The sequence below is a fragment of the Sorex fumeus genome, unplaced genomic scaffold (genome assembly GCF_029834395.1).
Source record: "Sorex fumeus unplaced genomic scaffold, SorFum_2.1 ptg000043l, whole genome shotgun sequence".
Classification (NCBI taxonomy): Eukaryota; Metazoa; Chordata; class Mammalia; order Eulipotyphla; family Soricidae; genus Sorex; species Sorex fumeus.
The window spans coordinates 49,884,811-49,902,574 of NW_026606100.1; the positions used below are offsets into that span (position 1 = coordinate 49,884,811).

General features: G+C 53.5%; 1 protein-coding gene across 6 annotated transcripts in view; it reads right to left on the reverse strand.

Moving 5' to 3' along the window:
* The window catches only part of FGFR2 (fibroblast growth factor receptor 2), a 110,385-nt gene that overhangs the window by 16,066 nt on the left and 76,555 nt on the right, over positions 1-17,764 (reverse strand). For 3 of the 6 annotated variants that reach the window (XM_056120481.1, XM_056120480.1, XM_056120476.1), the window contains 5 exons: positions 16,565-16,709; positions 14,273-14,469; positions 5,369-5,520; positions 2,243-2,364; positions 569-679 (listed from right to left, as the gene is read on the reverse strand). In XM_056120481.1, the coding sequence (XP_055976456.1) occupies positions 569-679; positions 2,243-2,364; positions 5,369-5,520; positions 14,273-14,469; positions 16,565-16,709 (727 nt within the window). The remainder of the gene's footprint in view (positions 1-568; positions 680-2,242; positions 2,365-5,368; positions 5,521-14,272; positions 14,470-16,564; positions 16,710-17,764) is intronic. The other 3 variants (XM_056120479.1, XM_056120478.1, XM_056120477.1) reach the window with 1 other exon arrangement.

Genomic DNA, 17,764 nt, shown 5'->3' on the forward strand with positions numbered 1-17,764 from the left:
GGTTTCTCTCTCCCTCCAATAGCTGGGACTTATGGCTGCCACAATGCCCTAAAGACACACAGCGCCCAGAGTCTTTGCAGAGAAAGTTTGTTGTGTCCCTCTCGCCTGAATGCAAGAGAAAGAGCCAGGACAGAGACCAGCATCTTCAGGGTCATTACTGGCACACTGAGCCAAGGGGACCAAAGTGCTCCCTCACACGCTCTCGCCATCAAGTTATTCTTGGGGGTTCAGTCACCTGGCCCAACCCAGACGGGGTTCTTCCGCCCCCCGGAAAGGGAGGAGCTTGCCAAGCAAAGTCCAGGGTAGCGTGCTGGGGAATGTCTCTGAGCTGTCCCCAAACAAAAATGCACAAACCTGCTTTTCCCAACACCCAAGTGACACCCTGAAAGCCACAGTACCCCTGGGCGCTCCCTCCAAAGACACCCAATGCCCAACCCCCTCCCCCGAGTCCCCTGCGTTCACAGGGTGTAAGGGACTATTAGGCGAACTCTAAACGTTCCCAGAGGGGCCCCAAAGTCACAGTGCAGAGCCTGCCCCCCCCCACCCCGGGGCACCTGCTCCCACTCACCGTCCTGCGTGCAGGCTCCCAGGAGGTTGATGATGTTTTTGTGTTTTCCGATCATCTTCATCATCTCCATTTCCGACACGAGGTCTGAGAGGTCCTTGTCTGTGGCATCGTCTGGGAACATCAGGCAAGTTACACCCCAGCTTCCGCCCACCCACCGGAATGGCATAAAGCGATTTCTGAGAGAGCCAGTCACCCCAGTCACTGCCATCAGGAAAGAGGACAGAGGCTGAGGGGCACCCACACTCCCCCACTCCACGTCAAAAGAGCTAATCTGGGGTCAGTGGGGGGGGTCGAAGGTGGGGACCAGAACAGCGGGCCCCCTTCTTTGACAGCAATCCCCACAAGTATGCAGTTTCCTCCATCTACTGGAAATGATTCCATCCTCTGCAGACCTGCGGTGCCTGTGAGAACCACCCCCCACATTCAGGAGCCCAAAAGCAGTGGTGGGGAGGAGGGAGAAGTCAAGGAGAGGACAGAGGCACTTCATTCCACACAGCCAAGGGCTCCCTGTGCCCTGCGTGCCTGCAGAGACAGGCTCAGAAGCACCCCAAAAACTGTGGGCACACTTTGGGGGCCCTCCCGCACCTGACAACTGTCAATCAAGTCGCTGGTTTGGTGTGAGGCCAATGGATGTGGTGCTAGCAGTGCCGGGGAGAACCTAGGTCATCCCACGGGGGCTCAGGGGCCTCCAGGCTGCATCTGATGGGGACTGTGCAGCACCGGGTCAGAACCAGGATGAACTATGCACTATCCCGTGCCTTACCCGTGTGCTACCTCTCCGGACTCTGTGTGCATTTGCATGTCTGTTTTGTTTTGACTTATTTCCAGTAGATTTCTCCTTAGAGGAGAGGACTCGGCCTCTATCCCAAGAGAATCCAACAAAGGGGTGGGGGGGGGGGGAGGCAGAGAAAAAGGGAGGTCTCCCAACACACTGCTGAAGCATAAGGTGCCCTCCCACCCCCAGCCCGAGATCAGAACCTCCTGCCCAGGCACATGGGCACTCCGAGTGATGGCTCACAGAAGACCACAGGCCTGACAGAGCTGGGCGCGCCCATTCAGTGTATGTGTGACACCCCCAGAACCGTGTGATTCCCTGACACTGAGCCACGAGTGGTCCCCTAACCCCATCTGGTGTGGCCCAAACACAAACATAAAGGGGAGGGGGGGACACCAAAGGTTAAAAGTCTCATAAGGGGGGCTGGAGCGATAGCACAGTGGGGAGGGCGTTTGCCTTGCATGCTGTCAACCCGGGTTCGATTCCCAGCATCCCATATGAGCACTGCCAGGAATAATTCCTGAGTGCAGAGCCAAGAGGAACCCCTGTGCATCGCTGGGTGTGACCCAAAAATAAAAAAAAAAATAAGTCTCTTAAATTCACTGATTGGACATTAGTTATCTCCCAGGCAGCAAGAACAAGAGGAGACAGAGCAGACCTGGGCACCCCCGGCTCCCCGCCGCCCATCCCCCCCATCCCCTCCCCGAAGGAGCCTGGCCTTCTCCAAACACACACAGCTCAAGATAAATAGTGTGTCCAGGACGCTGATTTATCCTGAAAACGCCTCCACCCCCAGGTCAACTATGTGCCCTCTGACCCCTGCCCGGGAAGAGGTCGCATGCCACAAAGGCGCATTCCCCAGCCGTTCCCCCCACCCCCGAGCACACAGGCCCCCTCACCTTTCAGCATCTTCACGGCCACCGTCACGGCTTCTTTGGGCTTCTCCTTATCGATTCCCACGGCTTCCGCCATGACCACTTGCCCAAAGCAACCTTCTCCCAGGGGCTTGCCCAGCGTCAGCCTAAAGCGGGAAAGAGCGGATTAGCCACTGCACTGCATCTGGTGATGGGGGCCGGTGAGGGAGATTCCAGAACGCCACGGGGGAAAAAAAAAAACAAACCTTTTCAGCGGCTTGCAAGCACACCGGGCTCTCATATGGAGCTAATGAGACCGGGGTGCAAGGAGCGCCAGTATTTTCTTTGTGCCGTTTTTTTAGAGACTGTCAATAACGAGACAGCTATTAAGTTTCACATTTGTGGTCTCCATTTATTTTCTTTAGGGAAGGTCCCTCTGCAAGGGAGCCAGGCAGCTTTCCTGAGCACTGACAAGGAGGAGTTTGCAATCTGCAGCCACTGGGACACGTGGGATGTAGCAAAGGACTCCAGGGAAGTTCCAAGGAACTCAAGCTGTTCCTGGTTTTCCCTTGGGGTCTCTGCGACATCTTCGAAAATCACTGACCTGCATGACAGGAATCTTATACATACTTCCAGGAATCTCTAACTTCACCAAAGAAAGCTGCAGAGAGAGTGAAATTTCTTTGGTGTGCATGGAGTTGTAGAATGTTTTCGAAACCGCGTGGAAATCCTTTTGATTACCTGGAATTAATCGTGCGCATCCAAAGTGGAACACAACGAACGACATTGCTAAGCTCAGAAGCTTTATGCGCCCCGTTCTAATCAGCACAGATTTCCCATGGGCATTCCAGAAGCCAAAGGAATGGAGAAGGCTTTGGAATACTTCTCCGATAAGTCTTCCACATGAGCACAGCACAGAGAAATACGGAGCTGTCCTCGGCCACCAGTATTTACGGTACACAGACACAATGGTCTGCAGAAGCTAAACTAAGGGTGGTGGATGCTGGCTGAGGTCATTCTGCCTCTATCCTAAGCTAAAATTAAATTTAATATCTTGGCAGAAAGTAAACATTTGCGTTGGAAAAACGGCTAATTTATGTCCAATTGCCCTGTTTCTATAAGTGCAACAATCCTTTCTTTGTATGACTCCAGCCTGCGATGTAATAAATGGTTTCTAAAAAGCCTTCATTCATTGGAAATCTGCTCCACCTACATTTGTGCTAAGCCCGGGTTTGAAATACTCAATGGTGATTTTCCACCCTTGAGCACCCCCAGTAGGGGCAAACATTCAGGCAGGTAAAAGCATCCATTGGTTGGGCGTGGACATCACATGTGTCACTGGGGACAAGAGGTCCGGGGCCAAACTAAGAGCATCATCAAGTGTGATCACCCAGCTCCGTGCCTACTCGCAGGCTCCCTTCTGTTCCAGGGACCCACCCACTAGGGCAAGCCAAGCTTGGCGCATGTGTGAGAAATATCCCTTTCTCTCTTGACTTTCTGCCCTTTTGGGGGGGTGGAGGAACATGTCCAGTGATGCTCTGGGGTTCCTCCTGGCTCTGCACTCAGGAATTACTCCTGGTAGTGCTCAGGGGACCATATGGGATACCGAGGATCGAATCTAGGCTGGCTGCATGCCAGGCAAGTGCTCTGCCCACTGGACTATCTCTCCAGCCCCTTTCAAGCTTCCATGTGTAAAGAAGCCATTCGCTGTATCTTGTCTGTGGCTCACTGTGAAGGCTCAATGTTCAAAGTACACATCCCGAATGTTCCCGAAATGTTCCAAAATATACATGCCCCCAACTGTCCAATAAGCATGTCCCAAATGAAGGACTAAAAATGACTGGAGGGATGGTTTTCCCATCGTGCTCTACAAGCAAACTTAGAAATTTCTGCTACCAACCCTCTCGCAGAAACACTAGCTGCCCCTTTATTCTGGGTCCAGCTTACGCGGCACCCCTCTCCACTGGCCAGGGCGGAGTTGTGTGACTCAAAACCAGGGCTGCAGAAAGGGCATCTCTTTCCAAACAGAGTCCTGGAAAAGCCAGTTGCCCGGTAAAGCTGGTCTTTGTCTTCCATATGTATGACTGGGTTCCTGTTGGTGATTAAGCACTTCTCTGACCTAGTGGCAAGAGGTGCTGCCCAAACTCCAATAAACAGGCGCCTGGTGTGGAGTCAGAAGCTTATTCCGGTGGATTAGGCTCAGATGTGCACGCCAGTGAACTTAGTTTCCCTTTACTCTTGGGTAGTCTAATGATTCCAAGGAGAAACCTGGAGGTGAGCCCTGAAAAGACCCCGATATTCCAACTCCAAAGTAGGGGTGAGTGCTGCCTAGACAGACTTGGTGCTCCTTGTCTGTGTTCTGCAAACACCTGTGAGTCAAAGCTCCCAGGCGAGCAGCACACAAAGGGAAGAGAAACCCAGCTCTCTGCTCAGGCCTGGCTGATCTGGACCATGACCTTCATGTGTTCAGAAAATCAGGTGACGTGGGGCAGGCTGCCCACGCCCAAGTTTACCCAATGAACCCAGAAACTGGGACCCGAAGCCAAACCAAGAAATGCACAGCTCCATGCAAAGCCCGGAACACAGCCTTTCGGGCAACACCTGGCTCATTTCACTGGGACTACAGCAACCCAGAAGGACGGTACTGGGGGCCACAGGAGAGTTGCTGTCAGGTGTCCCCATCAAAGCTTTGGGGCTCCATATCATATCACTCATCATGAAAAACGGCAACAGCCAAGGAAGAGTCTTGAGGCAATTGGTATTCTGCAAAGCACCCAGGACAGAAGAGCCACAATCTAGTGGCCAGAAGCTGGAATGTCAGCTCTCTTTCATAAATGGGATAATTCCACTTTATTCCATTTGACTGGCTTTGAATGGTCTAGAGAGTGAAAAAATGCTGACAAGGTGCCATCTTGTTTGGGAATCAATCATGGCTCAGTGAGTCTGTTTTTTAAAGAATGAGAGAAAGAGAGACAGAGAGAGAAAGAGAGGGAGAGAAAGAGAGAGCGAGCCACATTCTATTTTTTTTGCAAGAGTTGGTGATTTAGAAATGCAAGCTCATTCATTCCCACTGGCAGCATCTGACCACTGCAGGAAGGACCTGGGAAAAGAGATCATCATCCCCCATCCCCGCTCTCTGAGCTCTGGCGGGGAGGCACAGGCAGGACTCACTTGTCTCTTGGGAACTCCCACTTTGGGTCTTCAGGAAGCTCGTATTCAGAGACCCCAGCCAGCATCGGGGTGTCAGCCGTGGAGGAGAGGCGGGTGGTGATTCTCACCAGTGGGGTGTTGGAGTTCATGGACGAGCTGGACTCCGCAGAGACCTGCACAGGACAGGCGAGGACACAGATGTGATCTTGGTTCCAGCCGGTGAGGCCGGAAGCAGGTCAGGACCCAGCCAGGTGGTCAGACCTTAGAAAGGAAGTTGGGGGGGAGGGTGGCTGGCCTAGACCTCACTGAAGGAGGAAACCCCTGACCCCAGCTCCTTGGTCCTCCTCACTGTGGCCTCCGGGTGAGATGCCCCCATGACAACTCTGCCAATGTGTTTTGTGGGACCAGCGGCCGAAGAGGAGTCACTTTTCAGTCTTCATTTCACAACACAAGCCCTTGAAGACAGGCCACTGCTGGGATTCTAAAGCGTCTCCTCAGACTGTCTCTGGAGCAGAGACCCCAGAATCCAGTGTCCCCAAAGACTGGCTGGTCAGCGATCACTGCTGTCCCTCTAGAAGTTCATCGACGGCTGTGGCTGGAGTGATAGTTTAGTGGGGAGGGCATTTGCCTTGCATGTGGCCAGCCCGGGTTCCATCCCCGGCATCCCATATGGTCCCTTGAGCACCGCCAGGAGTGATTCCTGAGTGCACAGCCAGGAATAGACCCCTGAGCATCGCCAGGTGTGATCCCCCAAAAAAAGAAAAAAGAAAAGAAAAGAAGCCCATCGGAACCCTCTGAAAAATCAGCTCTTCGAGGGCCCAAGGAACTGACTCTAGGACTAGGAGCCAAATGGTGAGTCCCGGTGCCCAGAGGCAAGATAACCGGGCATTGGGCCGCAGACTCTACCTCCTGCCAAGCCAAGGGGACCGCTGGGTGCCCAGGCCTTCAGCTGAGCATCACCCACGGCTGAACCCAGGGGATGAAATGGCCCTGAACAAGCGTGTCCTCCTCCTCACCGGGTGGGAAGCATTTCCTGACTGGCTTCCTCCCTCCGCCCGGCTCCAGGCTAGGCCCCTCCACTAACAGGGGCACAGGCTTCCTCTGGCTTCTCGGGAGGAAAGGGTGCACAGAGAACTGTCAAAAGGCACTTTGAAGGATGACAGCACCATTGTGAGCCACTAGACCACTAGCCCTCCTAAACTACCTCCGTGAAGTCAAAGATCGCCCGGCCCAGTGGGCTGCCAAGGAGTGGTGGCTGTGCCCACGAACAGCTTCCAACCCAGGGCAAACCTGAATCCCTGTGGACAGAGTGAACAGGGCCAAGAGAGCTGGCTCTCATCGTGGGATGGGTGCACTGCCCTTCTGTAGAAGTGTTCCACTCAGGAACCCGTATGACTCTCCTTTGTGAGCGAGGCTGTCCGGGATGTGGGCAGGAAGCCTGAGCAGGGCCCAAGAATGAACTGGGGTGGGGCTGGAGCGATAGCACAATGGATAGGGCATTTGCCTTGCATGCGGCAGACCTGGGTTCGATTCCCAGCATCCCATATGCCCCTCCCCCCCCCAGCACCAGCAGGAATAATTCCTGAGTGCATGAGCCAGGAATAACCCCTGAGCATTGCCGGGTATCACCCAAAGAGAAAAAAAAAAAGGAATGAACTGTTGTCCAGGGTGGGGTGTCATCTTAGAAATAGGAAGTTGTGAGGCTAGAGAGATGGACCAGTGGCAGGGCGCTTGTCTTGCATGCAGCCAACCCAGGTTCGATTCCCAGCACCCCACTGGGTCCCCCACGCCCTGCAGGAATGATCTCTGAGCACAGAGTCAGGAGTCTGAGGGCCTCAAGGGTCAAGGCAGCTTCCTGCTGTCCCTCTGTGACAGGGAGGCAGAAGGAGCTCATGACTGCAGTGGGGCAAGTCTCTGTGAAATGGATCATGCAGAGTCTTGCACTGAGGGACCCTGGGAGTGTTTGCTGACAACTCCCGAGAGCATCTGGCTGCCCGAGGGCCTGGCACCTCCCCAGGAATGGGGGGGGGGGGGTATTTGGAGCCTGATATAGTGGGTTATAGACCCAGTTCCAGGGTACACCGGCAACTCAAGTCTGCCAAAATCTGAAAGGGGGTTGTTCTCTGCTGTCTCGGAAGTGACTTCAGGAGTCAGGAGCTGAGGACCCCAACTCAGTCCAGTGGAACCAAAGACCAAATTTCTCCACCTTAGAAATCACAAGTCCAGGGGGCTGGAGAGATATAGCACAGCGAGTAGGGCGTTTGCCTTGCACACGGCCGACCTGGGTTCAATTCCCAGCATCCCAGGTGGTTCCCTGAGTACCACCAGGAGTAACTCCTGAGTGCAGAGCCAGGAGTGACCTCTGTGCATCGCCAGGTGTGACCCAAAAACAAAAACAAAAAAAAAGAAGAAATTACAAGTCCAGGGGTCAAGGAGGGCCCCAGCAGGAAGAGTTGGAATAGCAAGGAAGGCTTAAGAAGCCAAAGAAACTCCAACCATCCACTCGCTCTACAGAGACCCAACACCCAAAGAAACCCTCAAGCCAAAGTTCCCAATCACACACCTCCTCCCCGCAAAAGTGACTCACAAAGGGTTTAACGAGAAGGCTCTGAAGATGGGGAATCTTCACAGAATCCATGGCCATCATTATTAAAACTTTCAACCACATGTAATGGGTGGATACAAACTCCGAGGGCTGGAACGCAGGTTCTGCAGGTGGAGGCCCCTGGGAGCCGTACTCAGCGTGTCCCTCAGAAGTAACCCCTGAGTACTTCTGGGGCTGCCCCCCGCCCAAAAAAAAAAAGCCCACAAAAACAGAAAAAGCAGGGCAGGGCAGGAAGCATGTGTTACCATAAAGGTGGCTCATGGAACAGGGGTGCGGAGCCCATGAGGGGGGATCAGATTCACAACGCAAATCTGGAAAACGCTTTTGTGAAACGCAGCAGGGTGAAGGGTAAGAAAACGCCACAAGTAGCATCACAGAATCCGCCTGTGCCATTTTATAGCGTGTTTCAAATCCCCTCTGGGGCCATGAGCACGCCATCTGCTCTACCTGAAGACAAACCCACCCTCAGGATAGGCAGCACCCCCACTGCTGCCCCAGGAGTCCCTCAAGTCCTTCCCACACACCCCAGCATTGGGGAACACATGAGCCAAACCCCAGCGATTCCTGGGCCCCTCACGGTGAACTGCTTTGTTCATGGGACCCCTCAGCTATTATGGATGGTCAGTGCTGACATGGGCTGGAGCAATAGCACAGCGGGTAGGGCGTTTGCCTTGCATGTGGCTGCCGACATGGCCGACCCGAGTTCGATTCCTCCGCCCCTCTCAGAGAGCCCAGTAAACTACCGAGAGTATCTCGCCCACATGGCAAAGCCTGGCAAGATACCCATGACGTATTCGATACGCCAAACACAGTAACAAGTCTCACAATGTTACTGGGCCCGCTCGAGCAAATCAATGAACAATGGTAGGACAGTGACAGTGACAGTGCTGACATGCTGGCCACAGCCTGGCCACTTTCGCAGCCACCCGGGCATCTGGTCCACCTGCTGGTCAGCACCCCCCTTTGGGGAATCCCTCTCCCTGGGACCTTCAGTGAAGCGTTTTCTGCACGCACCAGACAGATGGGAAAATGGACGAGAGAATGCTGGCTTCTTCTCCCTCCACGTGGCCACCAAGCAATGTGCCACCTCTCAGACCGGACAGGAGAGATCCAGTGGGGGGGACCCCACAGCTGGGGAACCGCAGTAGGGGAAGGAGGAATGTCTGTCATTCTGGAACGCTGACCAGCAAACCAGACTCTCAGGCTATGGCCCGGAGCGAAGGGGGTCTTATTAGCAGCCTTGTCCCCAGGCCCCTCCAGTCAGACAAGAGGTCTCATAATAAAATGACGGTGACCAAGGAAGGGCTGCCCCACACAGGCTTCCCTCCCTCGGTGTCATAGAACCCCAAGTCCCTCTGCGTCCACCATGCCCATAGCTAACGCCTCACAGTCCTGACCAACCAGAGCTTCTCAAAGGGCTCAGGCAGCCGAGGAGTCAGTGAGCTTCCAGAAATGGAATTTTGCTTCAGGAATTTGGTATTTAATCACCATAAGGCACAACCTCAAGAACTGGTATAAATTACCACCATCCCTGTGACAGACACACCCAGAGACACATAAACTCAGAGTGAGAGAGAGAGAGAGCGTGGGGGGGAGACAGAGACACAGAGAGAAAAACACTCCCAGACAAACACACACACAGACACACACATAGACAAACACGCACACACACAGAGACACAGATAAACAAGAGACATACAAACATTCAGAAGGACATGGACACACACAGACAAACAAACACACACTCAGACATACAAACACACACACACAGATACAGGCACATACACATACTCAGAGACACATATATAGACACACATAACAACACACATATGTATACAAACGCATATACACAGAGATACACGTACACACACACACACACACATACACACACACACACACACACACACCCTCCCTCCTGTCTTCCCTCTTGCATGTTCCCGAAACATGCCTTTTCCTCAAAGGTCTCATGAAATGGGCCTGCGGCTGCCCTCGATTATTCTCTGGTTTCCAACCAACCTGTGTCCTCTTCCAATAGTGACCGGGAGAAAGCACAGCCTGGGGTCCCTCCAGCACTGCCCCTGGCTGGGGGAGCAGCTTTAGTGAGGAAGAGCAGAGGTCCTGGACCACACGTGGCAGTACTTAGGGAACCGGGCAGTGATGGTGATTAAGAGCAAAGCCGGCGGGGGGGGGGGGGGGGGGGGGGCCTGGAACAATAGCACAGCGGGTAGGGCATTTGCCTTGCAAGCGACCGACCCAGGTTCGATTCCCACCATCCCATATGGTCCCCCAAGCACTGCCAGGAGTGATTCCTGAGTGCAAGAGCCAGGAGGAAACCCTGAGCATCTCTGGGCATGACCCTAAAGCAAAAAAAAAAAAAAAAGAGCAAACCCGGGCTCCAGCCTACCTCGGTGCCCCTGGGGCCTCGGGGAGCCCACACCCCTGCACACATTTGTCCCCTGCATGCCTGGGGATGGACCCGAGGCTGATGTGACACTAACTCCACGCTGTCCTCTAGACGTTTCTGGCTCCAGAGAATGAACTGGAAAACCCAAGCAAGAGCACGTCATTCTCCTGGACAAGCGTCCTCAGCCCTCCGCACCCCAACACGGGGCTGTGCTGAGACTGGGAAGCGTGTCCTCATGGTCTCCCCTAAGGCCACCTCACCAGGCCCACACGGCACCCCAGCCCTGGCGTGTGGGGCTGAGGGCTGGGGGATAGTGCAGGGACTAGAGTGACCAGCCAGGGGTCCCCTGAATCACAGGCAGCAGAAGCAACACATCCTGGGGTCCAGCCCCATATGCCAACGATTGCTGAGAGTGGCCCCAGGACCCCTGGCAGCTGTTGGGAGCCCCCCAACCCCCAAATAATAAATCAGTCACATCAACTCAAGCAAGATGCCTGCTGTCACCCAGAGAAGACAAGGCCAGGCCAGGAAATGCCGAAAAGGAATGATAGGATGATAGGTCACACCAGGCTCAAACAGCCACGCTCACATTCCCACACACACAACCACACACTCACACTCACACACACACAGACATCCACACACTCACACATGCATAGCACATTTACACACATTCACACTCAACACTCAGACACACATTCACACACACAGTCACACATATTCATCCATGCACACACACACACATTGACACCCACACACTCTCATACACACAAGCACACTTATACACATTCACGCACTCACACAGATACATCCACACACAAACACATTCATATACTCATTCACACACTCACAGTCACACACACACCCTCACATTCATTCACATACTCATTCACATACACGCACACATTCTCATATAGTCATATATTAATTCACATACACACATTCACAGGGCTGGAGCGATAGCACAGCGGGTAAGCTGTTCGCCTTGCACGCAGCCAACCTGGTCGGCCCAGGTTCGATTCCTCCGCCCCTCTCAGAGAGCCCGGCAAGCTACCGAGAGTATCTCGACCGCAAGCTACCGGTGACGTATTCGATATGTCAAACACAGTAACAAGTCTCACAATGTTACTGGGCCCACTCGAGCAAATCGATGAACAACAGGAGAACAGTGCTACAGTGCTACACACATTCACACACTCATGAACACATACACACACATTCACATACTTGCAAACACTTTCACATTCTCATTCCCACACACACATCCACGCACTCCCACACACATTCACACACCCCATTCTCTTGTCCTGAATGGGGAAAATGGACCTTTAGTGAGTGCCATGAGCATCAAGCTGGGGCAGGTTACTGTGCTGAGGACCATCCACGCTCTGTGCCATGACAGGGAGAGGGGAGGGGGCCGCTGGCTCATCTGATGCCAGGGAAACACCTTGGCGGTTCTCTCAACCCCCGTGCAGGTGCTCAACTGCACCTGCGGGTGCTCAACCCCCATGCAGGCCTTCCTGGGTGCTTGTGGCTGCCACAGTCCCACAGGCCTTGATCCAGGTACCTGAGCCCCTACTGGGACTTCTGGGGTGGTATAAACCCTCTGGGAGACACCATGAGCCCCACATTAATGGACAGAGGAGTGAAGGTGGGCCCAGTGGGCCCCACTACCACTAACTCCTGCCTAAAGATTTCCCTCAGGGGGCCGGACTCTGTCCCCGCCCCCCCCCCCCCAGGCATCTCAGGGCCAGGGAGAAAACAAGTCAAAGCCAGGGCCACTGAGGCACTGCCCGGGAATGACAGAGGAAGGAAGGAGGCGGGGAAGAGAGAGACTGCAGGACCTCAGATGTCCTCTCCAGCCCCTGAAAAAGGTCTGTGGACCAGATAGACAGTGATGGGAAGGGACGAGCAGGTCCCAGGACTTGAAGAGCCGGGAAAAGAGGCAAAAAGTTCTGGAATAGTCACCAGAAAACAAGATGATGAAATCACGATGGGACATGGGCCAGCTCTGCCTAATTCTGGGTTTCCTCCCGAAAGAAGCACCTTCCCTTACAAACAGATGGGCAAGGCCACTCCCTTCTGCAGCCCCCCACCCCGGGCCAGCTCTCAGGGGGTGGAGGCACGAATGACTCACAGAGGTCCAGAGAGGCAGTACGGTGGGTAGGGTGCTTGCCCTGCACATGGCCAACCTGGGTTTGATTTGGGTACCCCAGATGGACCCCCAAGGCCGCCAGTAGTGATCCCTGAGTGCAGAGCCAGGAGTAAGAACTGAGGACTGCTTGGTGTGGCCCAAAAACACAAACCAAAAAATAAAAGGAAAGGAAAAGAATGAGGCAGAGAGAACGGGGAGGAGGCACAGGTCCCGTCGGGCTAAACCAGAGTCGCCTTCCTCGGGACTTTCCAGAGTCAGGCAGGGGGCAGTGTCAGCGCCTTGGTGTCGCCAAGAAAGACAGCGACATCACTTTAATAGCAAAGGCTTTAAGGGGGGGTGGGGGTGAGAGGGACCCCAGGAACCCCTGAACCCCTGGTGTGTACACAGGAGAGTGGGCATTCTCCCACTGACGCTCCGTCTCCATGAAGAACGAGCAGCAGAAACTCGGCTTCCCAAGGGGACCCAACACTGCCCAGCTGAGCAGGCCAGAGGGACAGCTGACCAGCTGACAGGCCAGGCCAGACACTGGGCTCGTCACCTACAGCCCCAGAGGAGGCTGGGCTGCAGGCGCCGAGAACTTCTCCAAATGCTGCTGAAACTGACCGGGGGGGACATACAGGAAAAGCCTGGCCCCGCAGGTGACCCAATGGAGGTTCTGGGGCTGACATGCAGGACTGAGACTTGAGCCAGCTGAACATTTTAGAGAAATACATGCGGAGACAAAGCCCAAGGACTTTTTGGGTCCAGAAAAGGTAACTTTATGGGAACCAAGCTCAGGAGCCTTCTGGATTCCCGCCCCTCCCACCCCTATCCATCTGCAGGAACACGAAGAGAGGTAGGAGGCGGGCACTTCCTGTCCCGTCCCCCCCACTAACCTCTGCAGGGGGTGGTCACAGGCAGGTCTGCAGGCTTTATCGTCCCTCATCTCCCCAAAGCAAAACAAAACTCTTCACGGGGTACAACCCAACAGGAGGATAAAAGCACATAGTAGGGCTGCAGAGACAGGCCACGGAGAGGGAAGGTTTTTGCCTTGCATGCAGCCGACCCTGGTTCTATCCCCGACACTGCATATTCTAGTCCCTCAGCACAGAGCCAGGCGCGAACCCTGAGAAAGGCTCAACGTGGCACTGCTTAATGCCACAGAAATAAAATAAAGCAGAACACAAACCCGCTAGAACCTACCCAACATAAAACTCTCGATTAGACCGCCAGTGCTGCCCCCACACCTGTGGGCAACTCACAATGGCGTGACATGGGCAAAAACCTGCCCTCTGCCAACCAGAGTAGCGGAGTCTGTGTTTTCTCTTGAAAGACGTCAGGCCAGCTAGGAGGAAGGAGCACTCCAGACTCAACTGCAGGGTAGATTCCCCATGGCGGTGGAGAACCAGGGTCCCTCCCCTTTCCAACGAGAATTGTGAACCACTCTCCAAAGATGCATTCCACCAATCACAAGGGGATAAGAGCAACTAGAACTACAAAGAGGCCACAGCAGTTGGGTCTTATCCAACACCCTAGAAACTGCCCCCCTGAAGACAGACCCCCACTCCAGCAAGGACCAGCCCATCGGACAGTTCCAACTCTCTCTCTGCGATGCAATCTGGAAACTAAGTCTCCAGGGACCCCAGCAACACACCAACTCTCAAAGACTAGACAAGCAGCACAAGGCCTTGGGAAGCTCCGAGCAGAGAAAAGGACCCACCAGCTGGCTGGGGTGCGAGGGCGCAGTAAGGTTTTTCAAACTCTTTATCTACTTTCTGTTACCTGTCTCCGCAGGGGGATGCGCTTGGTGAGCTTGTGTACGGCGGGCTGGCTGCCAAAGTCGGGCTTCTTGGTGGTGTTCTTCATGCGGCAGAGGATGACCGTGACCACCATGCAGATGATGAGGAAGACCCCTATGCAGTATATGGCTATCTCCAGGTAATCTGGGGAGGCCGGGATCTCCTTCTCTCTTACGGGCGCTAGATTGCAGATCAAGGGAGGAACGGATAAGCAGGCCACAGAGTTAGGACCCTGCGGGCAGGCATCGAGGCAGAACCAAAGTTTAACCAGCACTCCCCCGGCCAAATGGGCTTCCCAAGGACTTGCTCCTACGAACGCCATGATGGCCTGGGGTATGCCCCACCCCCCAGCACTCTCACAAGTGGAGGTGATTAGCCCAGGGGTCCTGGCTTTCCCACTCCAGGACCCAGAGGGTCACTAACTCTAATCTTAGGGGGTACCTGGGAGGTAATGATGGGTTGGATGCTATCAGGGTACAAAGGGAGAATGGCATGGTCGCATTCAGCTACAGAGCAAGTCACCAGCCACAACCTAAAGAACTATCTCCCTGTGGGCTGTAAGGCCAACCAAGGGTAGAACCCTGATGCTGACGCCATGCCCACTTGCGTTCCTACTGGGGCTGTGACAATGCCCGCCAGTTTACTAGGGCAGGTGCTTTCCAAGGAAGCTGTGCAGGGATTTATCCCCAGGTCAACACAGCCCCCTATGAAATGCAATACCGACTTCCTCAACGTCGCTAGTTTCAAACAACTTCAAATGCCTTACAATTGCTGAGTCTATCATTCAACAAAAACATTTGCAGTTCAAGACTGAGCGGTTTATAATAGAGAACTGTTAACGCCATGCTATGAAAGCTCGCCCTGGTCCTTCATCAGTAACCACTTCTATTTGGGGGCATCTGGTTCTACTGGTATCTACCCCCTTTCTCTTAGAGGGGAAAAAACAGAAGTGGCATTGCATGGGTGCATACACAAATACTTCCTAAAAATTAGACTCATGCCAATTTTCGATCATCTCCACTCCCTCCTGAACCCTCAACGGTTCATCCACAAGCAACGCATTTCCAAACGCTATTTTCCTCAAACGGGGTTCTTATTAAAGGTGCTAGTACTGCCAGGCAAATCGGTTAAGTGCCCATCCAGCACGGGCAGAATCAAAACCGCAAGTCAAAAAGCAAGCTCAACATTAGAGGCATGTCGTTGTTTCAAAGCAAATACTCAGAGAGCGGATTCACAACCAAAGGGCGAAATGAATGCAATGGGATTACCGGAAGCTTATCCGTTTTAATCGGGAAAAAAAAAATCCCTTGCAAGATAGTCAAAACTCTAAGCAGCACAGCACAAAATGAGATGATCGATATTTTTGTTTTGTTTTGTTTGGGGACTAGATATATATTAAATAAAAAAAAAAGAGCATGCAGGCCAGCACCCTACACACAGGGAATTAATAACTAGAGTAAAAAACATCACACGCCAGCCAACCACGGTCGAGGCAGTTTTCACAAATGAAATGACAATGAGACAGAAGCATCGTCAGAGAGAGGGATTATCGGGTAAGTGACGGGGATGGGGAAAGATTCAGACAGCAGCGACATGGAGGCACCAGGGGCTGCAAGCGATGTTCATTTCTCTGTCGGCAGAAATAACATCGAGCCCGAGATGGCAGTTCATGCTCGGCAGAAAAGCAAAAGCTGAGAGTTCATTCTATTGCGACATGCAGCAAGCCACCGATTCCCCAGGTAGGTCAACACACTGCTTCTGTCCACCCTCCTGTTCCACAGTCTTCTCCCCGGGCACCTCCGCTTCCCCCTAGCTCTCTCCATCATGTTGACAACAGAAAGTGGAACAAAATCCATCAGGGTGCATCTGGGATGGTAGCAAATTGGCATTTGGAATACCAGCGCGAATTACTCTGCGTCGCACAAAGTAATTCGAACTTCTTTGCGGACCAAAATGAGAAGGGGCGAGTTTATACCACAACTCAAGGACTCGTGAGAAAGATGGGTTCCCCCTGGGGGCTCTCCGGGACAAATCTCTGAAATCTCACTTGAAAATGTGAGTGTGGGATCTCATTAGAAGTAAATTTCAGGACAACTATTTTTTTTTTTAATCCCGGGGGTCGGGGGAGGGAGGCAATTTCAAACATTTTTTTTTAAAAAAATCTTTTACACCAGGATAAAAGGGACCATTTCTGAGAACAGAAGCTGTGTTAATTTTATAGCAATCAACCAAGGAAAGGGGGAAAAAACCCATGGAGAGAAAGAGCAGTATATACCTGGCAGAACTGTCAACCATGCAGAGTGAAAGGATATCCCAATAGAATTACCCGCCAAGCACGTATATTCCCCAGCATCCTCAAAAGTTACATTCCGAATATAGAGAACCTCAATCTCTTTGTCCGTGGTATTAACACCGGCGGCCTAGAAGAGAAGGGGAGCGAGAGAGAACAGGCTAGACGACACAGGAATGACGGTGGAGGAGGCCACAGAACCATGAGGCACCACGCCGACGGCCCAGCGTGGGGGGACTGGCCGGCGGGCCATTCCGACGGCAGCCCCATCCACAAAGCCCACAGCCGAGAGACAGGGAGCGACACTGACCAACCAGCTCACCGCCACAGGCCCGTCACCACACCGGCTCACCACCTACACATGCATGCGGTCCAACTCATGGAAAAATCAACCCACGGATCCGTGTCTGTGGCTGTTGCTTTGCCTGGGATTCAGGGGAGGTTTTCCAAAAGGGGGGTCACCCGGAGGATTGAGTTGCTTTCTGGTCCAGCTGGTTTGTGGCCTCTCACAAGGGCCCGTGAAGTCCCATGCTGGGTGCCACCTGTACCACGTCCTTCTGGTCCGTGGGCACCACCAGTGGGGAAAGGTCACGGTGGAGACCCAGATCTGGGGGTCTTCACTCCAGCGTTACAAACCACCTTGACTTCCTCTGCCCTGCACAGGCAGGATGTGAGCAGCCAAGAATGGAGGCTGTTCTTATGTCTGTATCAAGATCCCGGGGACATGCGTGTGAATGGTGACAAACCAAGAAAGCCAACCTGTGGCCTTCGAGGGTTGTTCAGGGGTGCATCCATTTGGCGATACGGACAAGCACTGAGTTGGGAGGAGTGAGGAGTGCACCCCCTCCCCCAGTCTGATTGATTTATTTATTAAATGTTATTTATTTTTTGGCTTTTGGGGTCACACTCAGTGATGCTCATGGCTTACTCCTGGCTCTGCACTCAGGAATCACTCCTGGCAGTGCTTGGGGGACCCTATGGGATGCTGGGGATCGAACCCCGGTTGCCCGCGTGCAAGGCAAACGCCCTACCCGCTATGGCTCCAGCCACACCCCATCCCCAGTCTGATTTAAACCACAGAGAAAGGGATGTTTGGGCTGAACAGACGAGAACATGCCAAAACTTCCCCTAACGCTCTGGGGCTAAAGGAGGTGTGCATTCTGACGATAAGCCAACGTGCCCAAC